Source organism: Embiotoca jacksoni, unplaced genomic scaffold, assembly GCF_022577435.1.
Source record: "Embiotoca jacksoni isolate LCO1_2020_lvr unplaced genomic scaffold, fEmbJac1.0.p SCAF_2, whole genome shotgun sequence".
Lineage (NCBI taxonomy): Eukaryota > Metazoa > Chordata > Actinopteri > Embiotocidae > Embiotoca > Embiotoca jacksoni.
Window position 1 is genome coordinate 1,366,786 of NW_027185340.1, and position 14,526 is coordinate 1,381,311.

The following is a 14,526-nucleotide window of genomic DNA, read 5'->3' on the forward strand; positions in this document are numbered from 1 at the left end:
AAGACATAACAGATCACATTAATTATTTCAGCTTTATGTCATTTAGCCAAAAATCTTCCTAATTATTTAATTTTGAATATGAAATCGTTTGTAACCCATTTCAGTGCAGAGATAAGCGCTTCATTTAGTGTTCAACTTACCATACTGCGTTTTCAGAAACTTGATTTTCACATCTTGGTGTTTTTATTTTTTGTTAAATGTAAATTATAACAGTGATCAACACGAGCCGTTAAAATAGTACTTCCGGTTTCCACGGAAATACGTAACCCGGAAGTGTTTCTTATTCCGCGGGTCTTTTGGGACAGCAGCTCGCGCACAACACAACAGTGTGCAGAAATGGCGGGTAAGATGCAAAACGTTTCGTCGCTTTCGTTCCTTCGTGTTGTTTGTGGTTCTTATTCACCCGCAGACGGACGGCGGCGCTTCAAACCCGCCGCGGCGCGAGCCGGTCACAACAAAGAGGCGTAAGCTAGCAGCGGGCCTGAGTGCTAGCGCTAGCAGCATGCTAGCAGGCTGTCATCACGCGCAGCGTGTCTCAGCTGATTCAAGCAGCTGATTCAAACAGCTGATTCAAGCTGAATGTGTGCTGAGAACGAACGGAGAGACGCGGATGTAACGCGGTTCAGTCCGCTGTGATGGCTTTTACGAATGGCGTCGTTTCCTGTGCTAACAGCTGACGTGATGTTTGGTCCCTTTAAGGAAACACCTGCCTCAGGTGGACCTGCAGGCTGACCACGTGTCTTGTGTACCTGCAAGATGACCACGTGTCTTGTGTACCTGCAGGATGACCACGTGTCTTGTGTACCTGCAGGATGACCACGTGTCTTGTGTACCTGCAGGATGACCACGTGTCTTGTGTACCTGCAGGATGACCACGTGTCTTGTGTACCTGCAGGCTGACCACGTGTCTTAGTCTGGTCCTGCTCGTGCTGGTAATAAGAGGATGTTGACATTAGACAGATTGAGATTATCTCGGATTGATTGACACAAAGTCAAATGTCAGTTTAAAACCAATCAGCTGAACTCTCTGTTTCCATCACAGATTAATCTGTTTTATATTTATGTACTTTCTTTGTTTATAAAATGTCAGAAAATAAGTGAATCATTTCCAACAAAGATCAAGGAAACTTGTCACGTGTCTTATTTTGTCTGATCAATGAGCCAAAATTCAGATATTCATGTGTGACAAAAGAAAGCCATGAAACCTTCACGTTGGAGGAGCTGGGACCAGTAGATGTGGACATTTGTGTTTCAAATAAACAATTAAAACTGACTGAAGCTTTGTTTCCTCAGGAGTGAACACCATGGAGAAGAAGCTGGCTGAGTACAAGTGTGACACCAATGAAGCTATATCCTTAAAACTGGGTACTGTTAAGTTTATTTTATTTTGTATGCCTCGTAAATGGATATAATGATATGATATATGTATAATCATGTGTATTTTGTGGTACTTTGTTCTAATTAATTGAACCTGGTCTTCTTTCACTGTCAGTCCGCTTTCCAGAAGATGTTGAAGATGATGGCACCACTTTCCACCCCGAGTACAGCCACCAAATATTCGGAGACGAGTGAGTATTTGTTGTCATCGTTACTATTCACTTTGTTAAAATTATATAGATACCACATCATGCAGAGAAATAAATGTCGTCTCTTCCGGTACATTTTGAAGTGCTGCATAATTGTAGATTCTTTGGAAGTTGATCTGCAGTTAATTTTAACATGCGCAGAAAACTGCAGTTAGTTAATGTTTTTTTTAGATGTATGAAATTAAAGCCAAACAATATGAAATAGTTGAAATCAATGAAAGCCTCAATAGATTCTTGAGCATCCGGCCACCTGATTTTCCGTATCTTGTTACAGAAAATGTTTTCAACCAATTTGAGAAAACTTGGCTGTTGTATCTGTAACCTTTGAAGCCAACCTGGCGTCTGTTTGATCCTTTGATTCATTCAGAATAAAACAGCCTGTCTGTCTCTGACTGAAGTGACATCATTGGACCGATGTCGTGAATTCATTTATCTGTTTCAAATTAAAAGCGCTCTAGTGTTTCATACACAGTCCATAAATATACCGTGTTGAGCATTTTGAGTACGTTGTGTACTTACAATATCATCTTTGACAGACTCGTTTGCTCCCACGATTAGATTCTATCTCACAGTTTTTCCTGACAGACAGCAAAAAGTAAAGTTTTCAGCATCAGATACACAGAGAGGAACAGAACATGTGAACTTTAACAGTAATTAATCTTGCACGTTACTGTCACCTCTATCAAAGCTGTTAAGGAGTTGTATTATACTCTAATGTGTTTCACAGAAGAGGCGCTGAACCGAAGCAAGACTACATCGTTGGCGGTGACACCTGTGTCTGTGTAGGCTTACAGTAGCATGTCGTTATGCTTTAAATTCATTTCCAAATTAGTCCAAACTCAGATTGGTTATTTCTGCACTTGCTGCAATCAGCTCAAAGGGAACTCTGTAATTGGGGCATTAATTATTTCAGCAAGCGTAATTGCTAGTAAACCTTAATCACACACGGTTGCATAATGATTGATCTTTTTTGTCATAAATTGCTTGTGATATAATGATGAAAGAAACAATGCAACACAGTGAAATAAGTGACCTACAGTAAACATGTATTACTCATTCCAGGTGTATATTTAATAATAGGAGTAATCAGATGTTTGTTATTTTCCCTCCGATATGAATTTAACCTGCACACTACATAAAACCGTGATTGTATTGGTTTGTTTTGCATGTCACTGCCCTTGAAAAGGTTTTTAATTATTTCAATCATTTTTTTTTTTGTCTAGTGAGGTCGCGTTTGGATACAAAGGCCTTCAGATCCAGCTCTTCTACACTGCTGGAAACGTGAGCACCCTCCTCAAAGTGAAATATTCCTCAAAAGTCACTGAGACGTTTGACTGTGTCGAGGTAAGACATGCATCTCTGTATTATTTTAATTTAGAAATTGTTGCCCCCTTCAACGTGACTATTAGAGTTGGTGCAGGATTACTGCTTACGATACTTGTGTCAACTTTCTTCCTCCATTGTGATCAGAAAGCTAAAACTGCTGTATGTTGTGCTGATTGTTTATCAGCACTTTGCCTCCCGCTTAAATGTCTTTCTTTCCAAAAACTGCTTCATTAAGTTGCAAGAAGGATTAATATGTAAAATGAACATGTACGGGTGGATTTTGAAGTTGGTAATGAATTTTAAATGCTGTTGAATCAAGAAACTTTCACCTCTGTCTTCCAAGTTTTTGGGTTGATGATTCTTGCAAGTTAAAATGCATATTTTTACCCATTCATCAGTGCCGGTATAAAAATTAAAACAGTCTAATTGCCAAAACTCCTCTAAAGCTGTAGGATCATTTATATAAAAACACCAAACTATATATTGTATTGTTTTTCGTACAAATTCTACACACACACACAAACGAAAACATTGATAATGATCTTAAATATTTTACAGAAAGAACAAAAGTTTGTTTTTTTTATACCTAAAAGCAGGAGCTGTCACATAAATACACCATATCCTGGATATGAAGAGGGGAAATTACTGAGCTACTCTTTTATCTGCATAATCAAATTATTTTAGAAATAAAACACAGATTTATTTCTTATACATTACATTTTTTGTCATGGTGTCAGCAGCTGGTGTGCATCGGGTTGTTGAGATGTCCTGCACAACCTGGTTATATTATTAATTATTCACTACAGTTTGGCAGACAAAACTACATTCTGCAGTTGTTGGGTGTTTTTTTATATATAATTTTGGGCCACCAGGTGAAGTCCTCTGAGGTTTTTATGCTCTCGGGTATCAAGTCAAGTTAAATCTCTTGGCATTTAAAATCTTTTTCACACCTAAACTTCTGGACCAAAGTCGGAGCCTCGTGGTATCGGGATGCTTCTCTGCAACAGGGATCAGAAGGTTTATGAAAGTAGTGGGTAAAGAGGAAAGCAGTGACTTTAAGGGAAATCCAGAAGAAAACCGGTTTTATTTGGTACACCTCACTTGAACTAATGAAATCTAATAATGATAACTATCTAAATCCTACCATCGTGAAGGTTATGAGGTCTTGTTGTCTGTGGTGCTGTTTCGTTGCAATATACCGAGAGGCATTTCAGATTTTTTTTCTCCACCTCATTCATATCAGTGGGGAAAGGCTGAATAGATATTTGTTTGATATAAAGATCCCTTTTACTTGGTCATTATCAAGTCTGCTTGGTGTCATGGAAACTAACTCGGCTCCACTGTGATTCAGCATTGTAAAATAGTAGAAAATGCTCTGAGGGAAAACTGTTTAAAAGCAACAGTGATGCATGTTGGTAACCTGAAGAAAAACACATTTGCTGTATTTCGCTAGCAGTTTTGAAAATGTTAGATTTAATAACCAGTGTCACACATTATTTGTGTTTTTTTGAACTAACAGTAGGTGACGCAAAAGGGAAAATGAAACGGGGTTTTAGTTTATTTGTCGAAACAGGAAACAACTCGACAACATATCAAAGTATGTCACAAAAGATGTCATTATTCTAAAGGTGAGCAAATCAAGCTGTAACTTTGATAGACGAACAAAGGCAGCTGTACTGAGTGTTGTGTCGCCATAGTTCTGCTATCAATTACTCCTTAAGGGGAGTACGTCAACCTAAGGTGCTCTTTTCCTGTTTCTTCACTAACTGGGGGACCTCAAAGCCTTTCTCGGGGGTGACATTATTCCTGGAAGAAATGTCCTGTTTTGTCAGACTGAATCTTATCCCACCATGGTCCCCTGTGCCAGCTCACTAATCCGACTCCTCCCTGTCGGAAGAGAAAGGTTTTAAATGGTTTTGTGTGTGGGGTCTAACATGAGGCATTGATTTTTGAAGCTTTGTGTGATTGAATCAGCGGGGGCAGTAATGTGACCCGGTTGGATATATCGTACATGTATTTCCAGGAGTGAATTATTGCTCAAGTTATTGACAATCAAGGTCTTTGATGCTGAATATGTGTAAACCTGCCTGATCTCTGGAGGTTGTTTTTTTTTTAAAAGGAGACACTCATTTTATGTACTAATTACTGGATTTATTACCTTATTACTTAGTTAATGACTTGACAGTTTTAATGTTCTTCTGAAAGTAGCACTGCTTGATATGTAAAACCTTCCTGCCTTTTTTTTAATTGCCAAACTCAATTATTTATTTGGACAAAAGTGGACAGTGAAGTGAAATGCTTGTCCTGGTTTTTCCCTCTCTGAGACTTCACAAAAGGCCACTGGCAGCTTTGAATATTTCCCGAAGCTGTCAATACAGAAAACATGAAGAACGAATACTAGAATTAGCCTGGGCCCCTACTGAGGTCAAAGGATTTAACTGTGGGGCATCTGTCCTGTGTGGAAACAGCGTGGGGCTCCCCTACTGGAGAATGAGGCCTTCAACTGGTGGCAGTGGGAGCACCGGTGTAACTTCTAAACACATCAGGGTTTGGGGTTTCTGTGGATGCGCTCACATTAGAAGTAACCCCACACAACAGCGACGGTTTCTTTCATCTCTGCAGCTTTGGGGGGGAAATAAAAAAAGAAGCCACCAATTCACTGTTTCTAAACGTACAGAGAGCCATTACACTTTTTGGGGGGGAAACATAGTTGGAAGCTGATATTCAATCTGAAACGTGGTGGTGGTTTGTGCCGTTGACCCCTGAGTGTGCTCACCTTGTTAAGGGTTTGAGTGCAGCTGGTGCAGCAGCAAAGAGCGACGGGAGCAGCAGAGTTCAGGCTGCATCTGAAGAGTGTTTGTGTCTGAGTGCGAGCGGACGGTCGGGCTGCAGCTGGTGAGAGGAGAGAGACGAGGGGAGGCAGAGATGGAGTTGATGCAGCTGCCTCGTCGATACAAGACTTTGATCAAAACTCACCTTCTCCGCTTTAAATCAGCCAAAAATCACCCTTCTGAACTAAACGCCGACTCGGCGCCAGACCTTTTGTGCACGTGGCCTGTAAACGGGAGCAAACGGTCGCATACATGTTTGTATTAGATGCTCAACCTATGTGGATGTGTAATGTTTTCACTTTCAAAGTTTAAGCAATGATTGGAAACGGTAAAATGACTGCAAATTTAGAGTGTGGCATCGTCTCTGGAGGAGATTAAACAGATGAAACAATACCAACACAACAAATTAGATAGTTTGTACTCCATTTTTACTTGTTGTTAGAAATCAAAGGCATTAACAAACTGCTCTAAAGGAACATTGTTAAGTTATATTCATGCCAAACTAAGGCATCTATTCTGGAAGGCTGTGCAATTTAGTGTCTAGTATGTAGGAGAGTGCCCAGGACAAAGGGACTTGTTTGTCCATGGCCTTTTAAGTGTGGTCCTCGTTCCCCAGAAATGTGGCCGAACAATTACAATGGTTAAGAGGCATTCAGCTGCAGGTGCATTACTTCCAGTTAGATATTAGCTGATGTCTGAAAGGGGGGAATTAGCAGTATGTTGTATTAGCCTTTTGTAGTGCATTTTGCTCAGACCTTCTTCATTTCCCAGTTTTCAATGCCGAGCAGCGAGGGTCTCTGTGCCGAAATAATGCCCATCACACATGTAAATGGTGTGAAAGGGCTGCTTAGCAAAGTGTTCTCATGTCAATCCTCGTGGAAATGGATACAATGCAAACATTACAGCTGAACTAACCACACGTTGCACTGAGTAAAAAGTCCAAGAGGTAGGGCGCCTTTGTCTCGCAGGCTCTTTGAAAACGCAGGGGCAAATTTATTTGATTGGGTTCACTTGGCAGGATTAGAGGAGAGGCCTCTATTATGGATGCCCAAAGGTTTGTTAAGTTGAGATCAATTCATAAGATTTTATTTCCCAGTGAGAAGCAGAAATGCGTTTTATTGTGGCAACTTCATCACATATTCATGGTTTAACATAAGTAGTAAATGTACTGATTTAAGTGGCCTTTTCACCGGGAAGGGGGCGGGGGGCGGGAGGGGTGCTGCTGCGGTCTCTGCTCAGCTGACAGTTTTAATTACCTAATGGTTTTCTTTTCATTGGCACAAAACATGTATGCTTCCACTTTTATATTACAGGTTATTTGGGGCTTTTTCTTCCAAAACGTTACACAGAGTCAATTTGAAATTTGTTTAAAAATGCTTCACTGGCTATAAATTGTGGAGAATCTTACAAACATTTACTAGATTGTCTTTTATTTTTGTGTTAATCCAGCCTGACGACGTTGAAGGGAAGATCCGGGAAATCATTCCTGCTGGATTCACCTGCAACACCGATGACTTCATCTCTCTGCTGGAGAAGGAGGCCAACTTCAAGCCCTTCGGCAGCCTGCTGCACACGTACACGGTCCACAACGAGGAGGCGGGGGAGCTCACCTACCAGATTCACAAGGTGCAAACGTACATTTTAACATCAGTTTAAGTGTCGTTTTAATTATTTATGGTGTCTAGTCTTGCATAGAAAATAATAGCAGGTTTAAACGTAGCCCACTTGTGTTGGTTGCGTGCGGCTCAGGCGGACGTTACCTGCCCGGGATTCCAAGAGTACCACGAGCGCCTGCAGACCTTCCTCATGTGGTTCATAGAGACGGCCAGCTTCATCGACGCAGACGACGATCGTTGGGACTTCTTTCTTGTGTGAGTGCCCTCCTTAATTGACATCAACCCCCCAGCCCTAACCTAAAGCCTTTATTGTGTCATTGAAAAACAAAGCCCCCCTTTGAGGCGCTTGTGACCAATTACCAGGCCAGTTTGATTATATTTCCCCCCATTGGAGAATTGCTGATCAGGCAAGAGCTTCCTTTGTGCCAAAAGCCCTTTTCAGATTTTTCAGGGGCAAGAGCTGAATTGAATACTGTTGTCTTTTGAAACACTGAACAATGTCTTTAACAGTAAAAAGAGCCTCTGCCAGTGTTTTCTTTACCCTGGCACCTATTAATAGTGACAATGGGGAAAATGGACTGAAGTGATTTTGAGGAGCTCAGTCCCTCCTCCAACCCCTTCTCCTCCTCTAAGTTGCAGTACTCCAATTAAGTGCATAATGTATTCAGGTTGTAGCAGGTGTACCAATCGGGCCCTGGCTGCTCTAACATGCTGGTGCGGGGGGAGGAGTGTGGGGGTGGGGGGGGGGGGTTTAAGGGGTGGGCACGAGAACAGAGAGGCTAAAATGGACACTGCATGGGAGTGTGCCTGTAATTGACCTGTTTGCCTTTGTGTTTTATCTGCAGATTTGAAAAGTACAATAAAGATGGGGAGACTCTCTACGCAACTGTTGGCTACATGACAGTTTATAATTACTACGTGTATCCAGACAAAACCCGACCACGTGTAAGGTAATTGCTGGGGCAGCACGTGCCTTCCCATTCTTTTGTATGAAAAAGGAGTGGAAAATTATACATTTCTTTATCCTCTTCCCAAAGAGCCCAAATTACTGGCTTATATAGCCAACCATTCAACCGGATTTTGTTTCAGCACCAACCCAGGGTGATTTGTATCTGAAAACAACTTTATAGATAAGCTTTTGATGTGATTTGATTTGTTGCATTGATGGATTAGTATAACAATCTATTATTTCCTGCTTTCAATCAAAGAATTTCTCTTCCTGCTGAGAAAAACAACTGTGACACCACATAACTGTGTTTTGTGACTAATTCTGAACAAACCTGTCTCTTTGTTGGTTTTGTGTTTGCGTATATGTCTGACCTTTTAACTAAACAGCCAAATGCTGATCCTGCCTCCGTTCCAAGGAGAGGGTCATGGAGCTCAACTTCTCGAGGCAGTGCACAGATTTTATTGCAGCCTGCCCAAAGTGCAAGACATCACAGGTGACCATCTCTTTGTAAGAAATGCCATTTACTGTCTTGAAGAAGGTGAAATAAACATTTAATCTAAGATTCAGGCGTCTCCCACGGACAGTTTAAATGATTTGTCTCTGCAGTTGGTGGATCCAGACGGTGAGTTAATTTGGAGGGCTGGCTTGTATACCAGAATGTGCTCTATTGAAACTAGTTGGATCGAAAAAGATGCTTTGCATGGAGACGGAGGATGAATACTAAAGAGGCATCCCAGCTTTTTCCTTTCAGAGTGAAAACCTTTTCAAGAAAGAACTTTAAGATGAAGCAGTGAATAGAGAGAAGGTTGTTGCTAACAGTTCCTCCAGCATTCAGTAATATTTCTCCATCGTTGTTTATTGTGTAAGTCACTTGTTGAAAGTGTTTTAAAGTTAGAAATATGTTTCTGTTTTTTTAACACAAAAAAAAATACATGGAAGGAACATGGATTTAACCACACAATGTGTATCAAGTAGAAACAATTAGAAAACCATGAGATCAACACTTTAATTGAATTGTTGTGTGTGTTTCCAGCTGAAGATCCCTCTGAGAGCTACGTGAAGCTGAGAGACTATGTGCTGGTGAAGCTCTGCCAAGGTCTGCCAGCCTTCGCTGCAGACAAGCTGCACCTCGGCTTCTCAGCGGACATGATCAGAGAGGCTCAGGACAAGCTGAAAATCAACAAGGTGCTGCATGAGCATGCAAACAATGATTGCTTTCCTTAATGCATCGATTTGTCTATAAACTGTCAGAAAATAGTGGAAAAGGTCCATCACACGGTTTCATACAACCCAAGGTGGCTTCCCCATGAATACTATTTGATTCCATGTTGGTTCATTCAGATGCTTATCATAGTTTACAACCTGTGATGTGAATTGTTTTTTCATCTTTAGTCGTTGTTCATTGAAGCCTGTTAGATACCCGTTAGTGGTTTACTTAAAAAAAACGTAATTGTTATTGAATCTAAATGTTTTTTCTCTGCAGAAACATGCGAGGCGAGTGTACGAAATCTTACGTCTGCGAGCGACGGACATGAGCGATGAAGACAAAGCGAGAGAGTACCGTTTAGAGGTGAAGAAGAGGCTATTTGGACCGTACAGGGTGAGGTTATTGTCATCACGACTTCCCCATAGAGTACTTTACATGTCAGCGTGGAGTGGGTCAATGCAGAATGACATGCTGAGTGATTCCCTCGTGTATTCAAATGAATCTGAACGTCATCTCGTCTCTGCTGCTGTCAAACAAGAACCCAATGTTCAGTCTCCCACCTTTTGTTAGCATAACATTATAGCTGTTCATTGTAGGGAGGAAAATGGCCCGTGTTCGGCATACACCTGATCGGCTTACAACCCCGTATTGTAACTGTTTATTATGTTACCTTTTAAAACAGCCGAAAAATTGATCTTCAATCGTGTGAAAATTTATAGATTACTGGTGCCGTATTGTTCCAGCCACAATAGGGCGCACCAGGCGCCTCTGGTTCTGCTGCTGCCGGAGCGTTTTTCTATTCAGGCACATGTCATTTGTCAGGATTTGCATTTCTTTGGGAGAAATAATTTTCATGAGAGTGTGTTTAAAGCACTTTGTCAAAAAGCTGCTACTATTCAGAGTTCAGTGCTTTAAAAAAAAAAACTGGTTTTCTCCAAAAAATCTTTTGATGTTTTCTCGTGTTTCTCTGGATGAGTTTCTTTCTGAGATTTAGTGTAACAGACTTAAGTTCAGCGAACAGAATATCATAACTGTCTCTGGTTCTGTGTCTCCGACTTGACTGTGGGAAATACTGAGTAGGTCTGTGCCCCAGAATAACTCTCTACATCCTGTTTGCTTGTGACATTTTATGTTGAAGCTGCTCACTGAGACTTTGCATACCATCCATTAGAGAATTTGCTGTCAGCAGATTAACCACATGTCTCAAAAAAAAAGAGGCCGAGTCTGACATAGAAAAGACCTATGTGGTGAAGTGGGAAGGAGGAATTCTTTGGGAGAGTGGCAACGAAAGATCTGGTGGCCAGATGCAGAGCGATTTTCCTCCCCTGAGGAGATTTAGCATGTCGTTAGTTGAATGGCGGCGGCCGCTGCTCTGTGAATGTGAGGGGGATTATACATTTCTGCTCGTAGCCCCAATTCCCCCGTGACCATGTCTGCGTGCATGTGCGTGCAGGTTTTTAACACAACAGATTGCTCTGGACTTCGAATATGTACTTTGTCCATCCATGTCCAGAAACTTGCAGCCGTCGGCGTCATTACCGGCTGTATGGATCATAAATATGATCATAATTATTGTTAGTCTATAGATTGATAGTAGGTAATAGCTAGGTTACCTGTTGCAGATGTTAATGTTGCATAATATGTCTTTTTTTATTTGAGTCTTTGATCTTCTTGCATGATGAATCATGCAGGAGGATCTCTTAAAAGAAAAATTAACCACTTTTTATCTGGATGTAAAGAAATTCTGTCTTTGGGAAGCAGCTACAAAATCTATTGTTCTGCTGACGCGGCATTTGACATGTACATTAACGTAGTTGGTGGCCGGAGGAGCTGCGGGCTGTGCTGTGTTCGTCACCACTGGTCTTCATCGTCATGCATCAAAACAAAACCTTGTTGTCTTCATTTGCAACTAAGCTACATGTCGAACACGAAAAATGGCCTCTTGATATAAGAGTATAGAGGAAGTTATAGACGAGGGTACGTTTTACAGTGTTTTGATTTATTTGACCCCGAGTACACAGCTGAAGAAGAAATACATGAAGAACAAACCCCTCAGGAATGATTATTACTCACTCCAGAAATACTATGAACTGTATGTATGGATACAAATTCCTTATTATGAATATTGCCTGAATATAAATGATAAAAAACAGCTCACCACAACATATTCGTAATGAAAACGTTTGTATGGCTTTGAAGGTCAAGATCACAAACTGAACACCTCACTGATGTGTTTTTTTGTTTGTTTGTTTGTTTGTTTGTTTGCCGTTCACGCTGCGCAGAAGAATCAGAGGGAGCTGACGAAGATGAGGAAGTGCCTTCGGCCGGAGGAGCTGGTGTCCCACATGGGTCAGATGGACACTCAGACGCAGCATGAGGAGCTGGAGAAGAGTTATCAGCTGGTTGTGGAAGACTACAGGAGAATCATCGAGAGGCTAGCGACGCAGGCCTGATGTGACTGAGATACTGCTGGCCTGGAGCCCCCCCACACCCCCACTCAACATACAGGTGCTCTGCCCTATCTGTACAAAGCCCACATCACCACAGACTTTTGCTGCAGCCAAGATGATTCTCTTGATGCAACAAAATCACTGCTTTAATTGAAGAGTGTTACAGATGTGTAGTTGCTGGTGACGAGCTGAATTGGCCTGTCTGTTTCCCGGCTGATGATGATGATGATGATGATACAGTAGAAGAGGTGACGTGCAACCGGAGGGTGAGACTTCCTGTTTGTCCCACGTGTTTAATCACATTGTGTGAGATTAAATAACATGTAATATTTCACAGGTGATCAGAGGTCTTCGATCCTGCGGAGAAACCCTGCTTCTTCTCCATCAGACATTTTGTAAAGATCTTTTGTCAATACAGTTCCCTCGTGTGTGTTTTGAAGCACTTCATACTGAAAATAAAAAATGGTTTTGTATATTGTTCAAATGTTGTGATTCTTATTGTTGAGACAAAATAAAACCAAACAACTGAGCATTTGTTTTTGTCACTTAGGTTTGTAGTTTATAGTTTATTTTTTTAAATTTCAATGTGACATTGTACAATATTCAAAAAATCCAAACGTGTTTCATATCAACAATTCTGTAGAATAATAAAGGATAGTTTTGAAAAGAATCTTACCAATCCATTCCTATAAATAGTCCCAACAAGACTATTTATTCATTCTTTGTGATAATGAGTCATTTATCTTCTTATCTTAAGAAAACAAGGAAGGTTTCTTGTTTGCGGTAAAACTTTTCAGCCCATCCGGCTTCACAGTAACTCCCAAAGCATCTCAGCCTACAGATGCATGTTGTCAACAAATTAATGAAGCCAGAAACCTGGCACTGTGATGCTAATGCTCCTTGTGGATGATAATAATAACCTTTTAACGGGTTTGTTGTGAGCCATAGAAGTCTTGTAATTCTTCTAACTCGACACCCCTTAATTTTATGTTCACTCTTTTAGTTTTTGTGCAGCACACCTAAACGCCTTTATACAATTTTGTGTTCATGTATTCATTTGTACTGCTGCTTTAGTTTGAACATTATCACCCTTTCTACACGCCAGGCCGTTCAGGGCTTTATGTTGTTTTTTTTCTAATTGTGTTACATGAGCCTGGATGCTGCAAAAAAAACACCTGTTACTGCCGGCCAGCCTCGGCTTCACTCCCCTCTGATGGGACGAGACGTTTGTGGGGATTCTGGTAGACGATGTTTTATCCAATGTTTTCCAGCACCTCTTTCATTAATTGAATTAAACCTCTTCATTAATTAATTAATTCCAGGTCCCACAAATAGTATAAATATGTATTTATCTACAGGCTTATAATGAATATATTTGAACTCTTGCATCCTTTTTTCTAATCGAGCTGATGCGGATCTAGTTTGAGTATTAGAGATCAACGTATAAGGATAATTTCTGCATTGAACTGTTCCTTCACTGTAAATGTTTTCAGAAATGCACTTTATCAGTGAGAAATTTTTTTATTTTCAGTTCCTCAAACAATTAATTTCTTCAGTTTATTACTCTATTCTTCTTGGTTGCAGTTTTATTGCACTTACTGCTATTTTTAGCTCTGACACAAAATAGTAGGGTGTATTTTCTTCAGCATTTGTGGTTATTTTCATATCCACCCTGATGTCACACTCTTAAGCTGAATAAGGATGTGGAATTGTAATTTTTGGGCATGTGGGGACTTTAACCGTTCATTACTGAAAAGGTTCCCTGAAAGCAGCTTGGTATTAAAGTTAATATAAAGGTATATAATATAGACAATTGATACTCATACAATTTTAAATGTTTCCTTGTATAATACCATATAAATGACAATTGGCCTGATTAATTCATTTTCCAGTATGTGTTGGGTCTATTTTATCCATGTAAGGGGTGTAATTTTACCCTCTGCAGAAAATGCAACTTCTGATTGGTGCTGATGCTGAGTGTTGGTACTAATGAGTATTATGCTTTTCAATTGAAAACCTTTGTGCCACTGTATTGCCCCCGCTTGTGCAGATCACTGTGATGAATACCCATCATACTTTATAATACTTTAGCACATTGTCACTAAATGAAGGCTGCCAGGTCAATTTTCAATTTTTTCCCCCTCTCCACTTGAAACAAGACAAAACCTTGGAACCCTTCACATCTCTAATTCAGACTGATTGAATCCACTCATGGCCACGAGGGGCCTCATCTCACTGTAGTTTTCTCTGCTTTTTCTGCTGTGAGTGCACATTTTGCATTGCGCTGCACAAGCTCAGCCGACTGACCTGCTAGCGGGAAGTGGCGTTATTGTTCAGTGGGCACACCGGTTCATATGCAGCCTCATTAATTCCACAGGCAGCCATCCTCAAGCTTCCATGCAGCACGTTGATGCACCTACTGCAGTTTTCACAGATGTGATGGACGAGGGCAGCAAACCTCTGTGGCTCGTCTGGCGGAGCTGCAGGCCCCGGTGCTGTCGTCAGAAAGCTGTCAAAGCCTCTTTCAGACTACACAGCTGAGTTTACAGAAGCTTAATTAT

The 14,526-nt window shown here is 40.9% G+C and overlaps 1 protein-coding gene across 1 annotated transcript; it reads left to right on the top strand.

Moving 5' to 3' along the window:
- The first annotated feature begins 272 nt into the window (after nt 1-272).
- Nucleotides 273-12,449, top strand: hat1 (histone acetyltransferase 1). Its single transcript, XM_069153811.1, has 11 exons — nt 273-343; nt 1,294-1,365; nt 1,493-1,568; nt 2,810-2,930; nt 7,193-7,369; nt 7,493-7,614; nt 8,205-8,309; nt 8,695-8,801; nt 9,342-9,493; nt 9,792-9,908; nt 11,798-12,449. The coding sequence occupies exons 1-11, from the start codon at nt 337-339 to the stop codon at nt 11,966-11,968; spliced, it is 1,227 nt and encodes a 408-aa protein (XP_069009912.1). The 5' UTR covers nt 273-336; the 3' UTR covers nt 11,969-12,449.
- The last annotated feature ends 2,077 nt before the right edge of the window (nt 12,450-14,526 follow it).